This window comes from Callorhinchus milii, unplaced genomic scaffold (assembly GCF_018977255.1).
Source record: "Callorhinchus milii isolate IMCB2004 unplaced genomic scaffold, IMCB_Cmil_1.0 Scaffold4, whole genome shotgun sequence".
NCBI classification, from domain to species: Eukaryota; Metazoa; Chordata; class Chondrichthyes; order Chimaeriformes; family Callorhinchidae; genus Callorhinchus; species Callorhinchus milii.
This window is the reverse complement of record NW_024704745.1, coordinates 27,774,910-27,786,960: the sequence shown is the minus strand read 5'-3', so window position 1 is coordinate 27,786,960 and position 12,051 is coordinate 27,774,910. Positions and strand designations below refer to the sequence as shown.

At 37.5% G+C, this 12,051-nt stretch overlaps 1 protein-coding gene across 1 annotated transcript in view; it reads right to left on the bottom strand.

The window, feature by feature from the left end:
• Positions 1-4,985: 4,985 nt before the first annotated feature.
• The window catches only part of LOC103178622 (transmembrane protein FAM155A), a 407,773-nt gene continuing 400,707 nt past the window's right edge, over positions 4,986-12,051 (bottom strand). Inside the window, exons 2-3 of the mRNA XM_007893468.2 lie at positions 10,484-10,655; positions 4,986-5,355 (exon numbers count right to left, since the gene is read on the bottom strand). Coding sequence (XP_007891659.2) covers positions 5,051-5,355; positions 10,484-10,655 — 477 coding nt within the window. The 3' untranslated portion in view covers positions 4,986-5,050. The remainder of the gene's footprint in view (positions 5,356-10,483; positions 10,656-12,051) is intronic.

The window sequence follows — 12,051 nt, the reverse complement described above, 5'->3', positions numbered from 1 at the left end:
ATATATATTTTGAACTTGAAATAGTGCAATATTTCCAGTGGATTTGTTTAACATGTTCCACTCGACGATATGGGTAATCTGATGAGATCAAATGGGTTGAATGGCCTTCTTCATCCGAACCTCTTTTGCGATCATTACCTATACAAAAGCCACTGAAAACCAAATACACTACAAATACAAGAAAGAACACTGCTCAAGAATTCTGATGAAATCAGAAGTGTAGCTTTAAAGGTACCAGTCAAATCCAAACAGTACTAATGGACACTGATCAACCTCAAATGATCAGTTGACAAAATTGCCTGTGATGCTACTTATGAAATACAATGAGAGAGGCAGACTAAGTGTTTCGGTTCATGATGTGAAGTAATGTATAGCTCGTAAAATAGCCCTTAAATTTGTGCCTTGTCAATCTACAGTATTAAAACTAATAGATCAAGTAATGGTATGAGAGACAAAGTTTTTTTTTAAATCTCAAAGAAAACCAAAACAGCTCATACAAATAATTGCACAGTGTGATGGCTGGTGAAAAAAACATTAACAATCCTGTAAAGGTTTGTTTATAACAAAATTTGCAAACACTATTAAGGAAATCGATGTACATTTCTGCAGGACATTGTCAATGCTAAATACAGACTGTGAAGTGATCTTCGAGAGAAAATGACAAGGAACTTGAAGTTGGTTATAAACTGTGAATATCACAGTCCACGTAAAAAGTATGTTTTGTTGGACACACTAAACAATTGTCTTCCATGTGGTTTCTTTTTAAAAGTATCAATATTTTACTTAATCGTTTGAGTACAGGATGCCTTTCACAGGTTTCCAAATACATTTTATTTTAAAATAACACGTCTGTTAAATAGAATCTGAAAATCTCTGACACTAATTATTATAAAAGTAGAATCACAGGAATGGAAGAAACCATAGAACATTTTGTTTACTATTTTGTAAAATAAACACTTTTTGTCCTGAAATGATTAGCAGGTGGGCTGACCATTGATTCTCCCCCTTCCTCATTAATAGAGTCATTTGATTGTTCTCATGGACATTTACAACTTTCTTGGTAAAAAAAAGGATGTCAGACGCACATCATTGATAGTTTTTCGAAAACATCTCTTGCATTGCACCAGAAGATGTTTTTATTTCTCTTTAAATGTACACAACCTTTGTTGTCCGATGGAGTGAGCCAGTTTAGGCAACAAGGTTGACAAGCCTAGCATGCTATTTGTAGCAGCATTGATGACCTTACTTAGAAGATCCTAAGGGGGCACATTATCCTTGGACCATGAATAAGGCTGGCCAGCTGCATTACAATGGTCTCTTCTGGTCCTGCAAAGACTGGAATAATTCTACGAGTACATTTGGGAAGTTCGGATTATAAGACACATGGACTGGTGCCTTAGCAGTTTGCAAATGTGACATTACTCCCAAGATATGCTGTGCCCTTGAAACACCTGGTTCTGGTATTGACCTTCATGGATATATATGGATTGAATTCATAAGCGGTAGATTTACTTTTTTAGCTGATGGCAAGCATCACACAGGCTGTGATGGTTTGCAGGATTCAGCAAGCAAACCATGATTTGTCGAATATATTATATCATTAGATTTTTAAAAAAATGTTAAAGTAAATAGACAGAAATTATTTTGAGTGATTAGTGAGTCAGTAACTAAAGATAATTACTAAAAGAGCAAAGGGAGAGGTTAGGAGAAATTTATTCTTAGAGGTTTAAAAAGACATGGAATGCTCTACCTGCAACAGTGATTGAGGCAGAATCTATATTAGCATTTAAGAGGGAATCCAATAAATTTCTGAAAAGAAGAAATATAAAAAGATAATCCAGAAAAGACAGGAGTATGGGACTAAATGGAAATGTCTTTCAGAAATCCATGATGGCCTCCAAAGTTTTAATGGAGAATTGACCAGCAGCAGTCTGGATTCTTTACTGTATATAAGAAGAGAATAACAGCCTGTGTTTTGGACATACACTCACTCAAAGTATGAGCAACATGAGTTTACATTCATCTTGTTTTCATTTTCATTCTTGAAAACTATGCGGTAAATATTCTTGTATGCCAAATAAACCAAATTTAAGTGGAAACTTGATATGTGAGGGGGAAGGAAATAGAGAGGTATCAAAGAGGGGATTTGGACCGCTTGTAGAGCATTAACACTGGTACAAACTTTTTGGACTGTTTTCATGCTGTGCAGTCTATGTAATTCTACATAAATAAAATGTTAAAGCAAATATAAATTGTTTTCTACAGACCTGCATATGCTTTAAAAAATCCTGGAGGAAGAGTTTAGTTTTCTTTGGACCCTGTTGTGTAACGAAAAAGAAGAGAACCAACATTTCAAAGCTCCAGCCTTCAGATATCTAAGGTATGGTTTAAAAACAATGTCCATTTGATGTGAATGGGTTCCTGGATAGGTGTGTCAACTGATTCACTGCATCGTCTTTTCTCTTCCTTTGACATTCTTTGAACAATACCTTGGAATGTGGAAAAAAAAGGAACACTGTGCTTATTGACAATGTAAATTTCCATTTGTACGGGATAGTGAAAGATATGCCATTTCCTCACTTGCTCTAAGTTGACAGCCCCTAAACATAAACAGCCAAAGCCCATGCAATTTAGCAGCAGTGGTGATTGGATTCAACACAAGGTTTCTCAGAAACACAAAACACAGCCTCAGTTGAAATAACACACAGTGATACAATTAACTGTTTGACATTTGTTTTGTGTTATGCAGTTCAACTTTTTTTAAACAGTCCATGAGAAAAATCAATGCACTTTTTAATGGGAGAAACATACTGTTATTTAAAACCACTTGATTAGAAAAAGATTGCCTCCAAATGAATTGAATTTTCAGATTTCTATAATGTTCACTTCTATATAAGGCAAATCATTTTATTTTGCCTATAACTTTCTTTTAAAGAAGTATTTTTTTTTGAATTCAGTGATCCCTACAGTACCACTTAAAAGTAAATGTTCATCTGTACTTGTATGCAGGAGCATATATGTGCATGTTTGTGTGTGGGTGTGTGTACCTAAGTGTGTGCATTTGTGGAAGGAGGGGAGGGGGCACCGGGGGCTGATATTCTAATCTTGTTGGTAAATTTACCCACCATTGGATGCTGCTGCTGTTGTTTGTTTGTCTGTTGTTTGCTTGAATAATAAATCACTCATCGCTGATGGTCTATAAATTTATTGACATATGGAGAGTTGCCCCGATAATGTGTACTTTGATTTAACTTGTTGATGAGCCTGATCCTCAGTTTAAGATTAATAAATCATTTCTGTCTGGTCCCGTGGTCAGACTTCAGATAGTATTTTATCATTGCCATGTGCACAGGACAATAACCTACAATTTCATCCTAAAGGGACCCTGATAGTCTATTGTTTTGTCCATGTATCATTTCCCTTTGTTGACTGTGGGCTGGATACTGTATTACGTTTAAACACTACGATGGGAATAAAAATAAAATAAGAGCTTGATGTAAATTGAAGAGAAATAAATTCCAGTCCTCGCTGGCTGGCATGTATGAGAAAGGAAAATCTGAATAATAATAAAAAGTAAACTCGCAAGAACAGGAGGAGCAGGGACTCACTTGTTGCGAGTTCATTCCTCCTAACAACAATGACCAATAGAAACATTGTCATTGTGTTTGCCTACGACTTTATATCCATTTGCAAACCTAAGTAGGAGTATAAAAATTGCCCCTTCCCTCATGCTTCAATGTCAGCCGTACAATGCAATTACGCAACCAGTGATTGCCAGGGTCTCAAAGACAGCGATTTCTACCAAGGATTCCTTAATAATGATTCTGGGGTAGAAAATTGCTTTGGGAATTGGAAGCATGTCATGTACAATCCCACTCTGAGATGCGACAGAGCAGATGTGCAGTGGGTTGGGATGACACACTTGTGATTATCAGAGGAATTCCTTATTGGAGTCATTATTAAGGAATCTCCCAGTTTTGGTCCCTAGTATAGGTGCGATAAAAAGCATTCTTTCATTCTATAACTACAACATCAATGGCAGTTGCCCCTTTGAGCCCACAATTGTCTGCTCATGGCAGTAAAAGGGTTGTATAGAGGCACAATTATAATTACTTTTTAAATTTGTCATTTGCATACTGGATGGTAAAAATGACAATGAAATAAAATCCAGCTAAACTACAAATTGAAATGGCACCTTGTGTGAATCATAAGCATCTAAATATCTCATTTACTGAGCCGTTTGGAATTATATTAAGGTTAAGGCTACTCAACTGCTCCAACTGACCAAGTAGAAAGGACTGGACTCATTTGAAATGGGAACTGGGACAAAAGAATCTCTTTGCCATCCAAGACACTGTTAACCATTCACCACCTTCTCATAGCTGTGGAGAGCACTTATTGTTTGGCTTGATGGATTTAGAAGGAAGCCACATGTCCCTTGGCTTTTATTTTTTTCATTCAGCTGGTTTGTGCAACAGTGGCAGAGGCAGTTGTGTATCGCACGGAGCATTCATATGCTCATCTTGCTTGATATTGACTGGAGCAGACCAGGTTTTGTCTGCTCCACATGAAATGGGAACAAAGATTTTTTTTAATGGGGAGAAAGGACAGTTAATATCCTGCTATGCCATTATGTCATAACAGGGTTGCTCTACTATAAACCGACAGGACATAAAAGGAGAAAACTGCTGGATGGACACACGCTCTGACTAGAAATACAGACAGTGTAACAACTCAATTTAGTGTTGAGAAACGGTTCCAGGAAACCCAAGTCTGTAGTAACTAGTGCAAAAAGCAAAGTCTAAACATTAAAACACGGTGTATAAAATGGAATGAGAAATCGGAGTCTTGTGTTGCACAGTCTTTTAATCAGTAAAAGGCTGTGTTGTGTCTTTGTTGGCATGAGTCTGACCCACACCATTCTGCAACTTTCCAGAAGGCTTGGTAAGATGCGATTCGGGGACAAACTCTCCCAGTCTCCATCAGATACGATCATAGTCCTTGAATCAGTGGGGCTGTAAGTGCGCAAATCAAATGACAGCACATGTCCTTACTCATCGTTGGTTGAGTTTTCATCCCAAGCAGCAAGCCCTCCAAAGCCCAATCCAGTACTATTCTGTGCTGCAGAGACTGTCACAACCGTATGCAACAGAATAAGTACCAGAACGCACAGTTTGAGTCTAGTGTTACAGAGTCTCGATGCTGCTGATGAGGCAAGCGATGACCTGTGACACAGCATTGGGTTGCTCGCTTCTTTAGTCCCTTTGGATTTTTTATTTGAAACTGAATTACGGGACTCCCATCTGACATCACAGCACTGTGGCTCTGCATTGGTCGGATGATTGTTAAGCAGCCCTGTGTATGAAAGAAATCAGACAGTGAAATGCAGAAAGAAATATTGATCAGATTTCTTGCAGTAGAACATACTTTGGGACAAGTGTGGTTCCAGCTCACAAGTTATACTGATAGCGTCTTGGCACATCCTCCCAACGTGAAAGGTTCTATACAAATGTAATTTTGTTGTTGTTGTTGTTGTTGCTGTTGTTGATAGCTTATAATAATAATAATAATACTTGCATTTGATATAGCGCTTTTCACGTCGGGAGGACGTCCCAAAGCGCTTCACAGAACACACTGTAAAGTGAATTGACTGTATATTTGTGGGCGAACGCGGCAGCCAATTGCGCACAGCAATGTCCCACAAACAGTCGTAGATTGAAAATGACCAATTTATTATTGTTTGTTTTTTGAAGGGATTATTATTAGGTGTGTGGAGTAAGGAAACTTGCCCAAGGTTTCGCCCTGCCTGGAATTGAACTCAGGTCTCTCGCTTGCAAGGCGAGTGCTCTAACCACTGAGCTACAGGACTCCACTTCAGGTTTATGCGGTCTAACTTTACAAAAGGAGAGGCAAATTTAAAATGTTTCGAATGGACTCAATATGCAATAGATTGGGCAGACAAATAAAAGATGAAGCACTGTAAAATTCAAAACTAAAGAAATGGCTACAATTCAATATTTCTGACCTAATATCATGCTGAAGCATATCGCTGTTACTGGAGCAGCCAGAGGCAAATCATGCTTCAATACTTTTATATGTATACATGTAAGCCAGAGTTAATAACAGGCCCTCATAAGCGTTATTTCTATTCATAGAAATACTCTTGGGGAGATGCACTGGTCTGTGGATATGTGGTGATCACCAGGTGTGTAATATTACAAATGCCTCTTGAAATTATTCAAGATCAGATAATTCATGAATAACAAGATTAAGAGTGGGTTACGGTCTCACAAGTGACAATACTTATGTAGTTGAGTTATTTTGTTGGTCAGGATATCATCCGAGATAACTCTTCCTGGTTTGATGCATAAAATCAAAGGCTAACTGGGGAACATCCATAATGTGACTATATCATTCTTTAGAGATCTTGCGGTCGATTTCACTGAACAAATGGCCTTCAAAAAAGCTGCTTTTTAGCCAGAGGCCAATTTTTATAATCAACAGACTTTTAAAACTCAAGCCTGATTAATTTCATCTTATTTCCTGTTTTTAATCTTGGTGGTGTCTACCACAGTAGGACTTTTAATTAATTTCTGAATTTATAATATATGTACATTTCCCAGCAAGTGATTTTCTAGTATATTAAACTTTATTAAACTACATATTTGAAAGAACCCCAGTTTGCCTTTTATTTCTCTGAAAAATCACTTGGGGATATCCTGCACTAGTTAACAGTATTCCTCTTTTCAAACTTATTCAGAAACCACGAAGAAACGATTGAAAAACAACTAAAGAAAAATTGGATGGTTAGTTTATTTTACATTTTGAAAAATGTAGCATGCCTTACCAAAAATGGTTGTTACAAGCTAATTCCATAGCAACATTTAACAGTAGAATAGTTGACCACTTGTGGAAATTATTATTAAAAGATTCTGAGATATGGAATAAGAAAAAATAGCTCCAGCGGGGGCGTGAGCGAACATGAATGGTCTTCTGTACTATAAACTTATGATTCTATGAACCGACTGACTTGAAATAACTTTTGTGTTTGCTTGTTCTCTATCTTCTGCTGAAGGCACCGATTCATTCTGAGTATAATTCTCACTTGAGAATCTTTCCCATGTTGTCATTTCTCCTCCATCAGTCTAAGTGCTGAATATCACCATGTTATTTGTTTCAGTGATCAGAACTATTCTTCATCCTGTTCTCAACCAACATTCACATACACACACTTTGCAGCACAGGTTAGCAGAAACGAACCTGAGCGATCTAAACTGGGATCTTCTGTCTGTGTACAGCTTGTGTTCAGTGTAAGGAGAGATGTTATGAATTGAGTCACATGGCTCTTTTATAATTTTGTCACAAGCTTTATGAAAATAGTTAGCTAGAAAAAAATGTAAATTATTAAAATTATTCAAATTGAATCTTTGCCAAGGCCTAAAATTGATATTTCTATTCATCAAGGTGAGGGCTGCATCAGATTAGTCATAGTTACATCAGGTACAATGGTGAGCTCAATGCTATATGAAGCTTGGTCGTTGGGAGGTCTGGATCAAAAAACAAATGCCCCACTGCCCTCAAATGTCTTAGGTGTCAAAGTACGTCAAGGTATAATGTAGGTTAGATACACAATAAAGCTACTACTAAACTGCACTAATATTACACATCAACCTGACTCTCAGGGGAGGACCTTTTACTACAACCAGCTTGACCTTTCATTTCCCACATGAATCCTTTAGTAACCTCTGAAAGATACTGCCAATTCAGCATCGATTTCAGATAAATCAAAGACTATCTCTTGCTGTGGGTTCTTTGTCTGTGGGGAATGATAGTACTAAGTTTCCCTCCACATTTCCCAGTTATTGTAAATACTAACTATTGTTCGTCAAATAAATTTAGTCTTCAAATACATCATTGCAAATGTATATGAATGAACAAATTTATATAAAACTGTACATAATTATGGACTTCGTAGAACTCAATTTTGTTGCATACAAATTAACAGAATAGACCATGCTTTACAGAAGAATTCCTGCACATTAAACAATTTACATGACTCAAATATATTGGGCAACTTTGATAGATACTTTCCATTTTTTTAGAGCTTATGAGGTGGGTGGGATGGAGGCGTGGGAGGATGATGCGATAATGATCGTATCACAGACCACTCATTTTCCCCATTAAGTATAGTGACTTTTCTTGAATTCTGCATTATTTTTCAATGGCTCAATTGCATCAAGTCACTGTCTAAACAAAAACGGGTTCTCTGTTTAGTTAAACTCACACTATCAGAGAGCTGAGCGAGACTCACGTCCACTTGGGCAAAGTAGTTCTGTACATTTTCATGTCACGCATAGCCATGCTCAAAGCAATGCTGATATAAGAGTAAGAAATGTATTCAAAGATCAGAGCTTTATTACTATAATATTAAACAATCTAAAAATGTTAACTTTTTTTCTCATTTTTATTTTTTGAGTTTAATTTAGATTTTTCATACCTTATCTATCCTATCCTATTTTTCTAACTAAAAAGAACTTTGTGCAGTAAAACTCGTATAAGTCTTATCTTTATAAATATCTCTATAATCGCCTAAGTCATATAAAATAATAATCCTTGCATTTCATATAACACCTTTTCATGTCACTGAGACATCTCAATATGCTACACAGAGAATACTGTAAAATGGATTGACCATATATTTTGTGGGTGAAACATGGCAGCCAACTGTGCACAGCAGTGCCCCGCAAACAATCATGGATTGAGTAACCAACTTTTTTTGAGAGATTATTACCCCCAGAAGGCGATCTGCCAATCGACTAACAACTGGTTTCCTACTTATTGCTTGGTAAATAGATGCTTGTAGAGTAAGGAAACTTGCCGAAGGGTTCGCCCCACCTGGGAACCAAAGCCGGGTCCTTGTGCTAACCACATCTACTGGCTGCAGTGAATCACAGGAAAGATACTCTTGACTTACCAGCAGCAATGACAAATGACCACACGTGCACTTACTGGCTGCAGTGATAAACTACTGCATGTGCACTTACCGGGTACTTTGAATGAAAAATGTGCAGTGTAGATTATTGATTGTCAGATTTGTATGACTTCCATAGATTTAACTGCAACTTGGACTTTGCAAAAGTCATATTAAATGTTATGCACCCGACTGATACAACCTTTGATACAAAACTGAGTTTTACTGTACTTTGTTTATATTTTTGTCCTGTACTCCAGCACTCCTAGTCATTTGAGGTGGAAGAACTTTTCTTTTCAAAAGAAGTTCTTTTTAATTGTCTGAAAATGAAAAAAATGAATGGCAAAAATGAATGAATGTTTTTTCAGGGAATGAAAGTCACAGACTAATTATTCCAGAGATGGATGAGCTTGTCCATGGTGCTGAAAAGGATAGTTAAAGTTTAAAACTCAATTTAAGGACTAACTCAATGCATAGTCGAGGGTGGCACATTCAATATTAGATTATCAGCTTCATTGAAAAGAATGACTGTTTGCATTTACATGACTTGAATAAATCATGGGAAATAATTGCTAGGCAGCAGATTCTGTTTGTGGCAAAACACAAGTCCTTGAGATTTTTGGTTTCATGTCCACATGCAATGAAAGGAAATTATGGAATTAATCGATACAAATGTTGACAAAATCATCACTTACTCATTAATAGAATAATGATTCATCCCATCAATCAACGGGGTTTAAGTGAATAAGAACAGTGCCACAGAAGAATATAGCTTTCACTATTATTACACTTTTGTCACTTTACTACACTGTACACAATGCAAAAAAGTTAAATGTTCATAGATTAATATAACACCCGGGTCTTCAAAACATAGTTTGTATTCATGCAGACTGTTTGGTGAAAGATTTGGTTTCAGATCAGATCCGATAAAACATTCGATAATTATCATATCTATGAAGAACTTTCATTTTTTTGCTTCAATGTTCTCTTATGTTATCACCTTTGAAATATTTCCCATTTTATTCCATCCTCCTCAGTGCCTCCTGCACTTAGGCAGGTGGGCATCAGGACTGATTTTCCTTTCATGTTTCTTGCCCTTTTTCATTCAAAGAGACACGTAGCAGCAGGTGGCCTCAACAGCTTGGACAGCAGGATGATGCAGGTCAGAGGTGACGTTATGACTGTCAAGCTTTCCAATCAGCTGAGAGGAAGTGGAAGAGCAGTGTGAGCTTTTCCTACTCCTCTTCCCTTCATGAAGCATCCAATCACAGCATGGTTTCCACCTAATGGTCTAATACACAATGACCCTTTCTCTCGACAGTGACAGGTGGAATAACTGGAACATCAAAGACACAATTATTAATCTGGGAGACAAGCACATTGCAGCTGTCCTCCCCAGGTACTCTAACACATACTTTTTATTAAGCAGAATATATGCACCTAGTTATAACGTTACTAAGTGTCAGTGGCAGTATTGCTGCATTTAAGTGTGCTGCAGATGGTATTGCTCACCTGTACAGATGAAACTTGGTAATCCACCATAGATGAGATCATCATTGTCTGGTAAAACAAATGGACACCTGGTCTGGACTTCCAAACAGTATTGCTTGCAAGGAATTCTGGAGCTACAGTGAAACTGTGCGACCTCAAAATATTGGGAACACAGCCAGGCTTTGTAGACAGTCTGCAAAGATAGACACAGATCTAGTGTGAGTGGAAACAGAGTGCTTTTATGAAAAAAATATATTTGATGTCAGAAGGGGGAGACAAAAGATTACATGGAACAGTGAAGTAGCTAAATGAAGAATAAATCAGGTTATTAACGATTCACACTGTTAAGATCTTCACTGTTATTGTTGTTGCTCTCATTGCTCGAATAAAAGCTTATTGTCATTAATACTTGACTGACTTCCCAGGACACCTTTGCCTTTAGTAAATGCAATCTGGTTCAGGTGCATGTCATATCTGGAGTACAACACAATTATGATGTATAAGGACTGTGCTAAAGATATTCTACAATACAAACCTCTGCCTTGAAAATGCAAATGGATCCTGCATCCACAGCCTTTCTGTAATGACTTATGTTGCACCAGGAAGTGCCTATACACACTTGACCATTGGGAGAGCAGTGTGTGTAAGCTTTTTTTTGTCATATGGGTGTCTGACATTCACTGAAATACTTCACCATGCTCAAGAGTATCCAAATCAAACTGAGAATTCCTTGCATCCCACCTACACATGGAAATTCCAGAGATAGATTGTTGGAATGGAATGCACACTCTCTCCCTGGAGAGATGCACCCTGCTTACCTAATTCCAGAAAGTATTAAGTGTAGTTTTGCAAGTGCCAAGGCTTGGGAACCCCAGGGAGTATTTCTGGAGTCTAACCAGCTACAACAATATAGCTTGCCATCGCGAGCACCATCTGCCAAGCTTTCCACTACTACTTGTCCAGCGAGGACCACCCAATCAGTTAGGGCTTTGGCTTGCAGGATTAACAGCAGCTAAGTGGGAGGATTCCCTGCTCACCAGTGACTGGTCTGACCTTCCAGGTCTTACTGATGAGCCAAGATGGCTGTGCTGTCATCAGCAATGCCCTGTAATAGTGCAGACCTGGCTGTCTCAGGACTATAGGCTTATTCCAACAAAAACTTTAAATATAGTGAGCAGATCTAACAGAGAATACTTGGGTTAACAGTTAATTTATAATTGATTAAGGAGTGGTCCATCAGTTGAGACTCATTCTGGGTACATTGTATTTGATGCACTGTTTATATGCCATCTTATAAATTGTTTAAATAAAACATTTTAAGAATGCAGAAAAGGAGCATAAATTGTGTGATCATTGTACATGTTAAAAATTATAAACCATGCATTATAAATTTCTGCTACTTATATCAGTTCACATTACAAGCACTTGTAAAATTGGCATTGTCCTATGAGCCAGTCTGTAATTTCAAAACCCTTGTACAGACGATTCCATCCTTGAGACATGAATAGTGTATTTTAGAAGACCCAACAAGCTGCAGTGATTTAGGACTCTATAGGGAAACACTTTTGCATGTTTCTGTGCATTTCGAT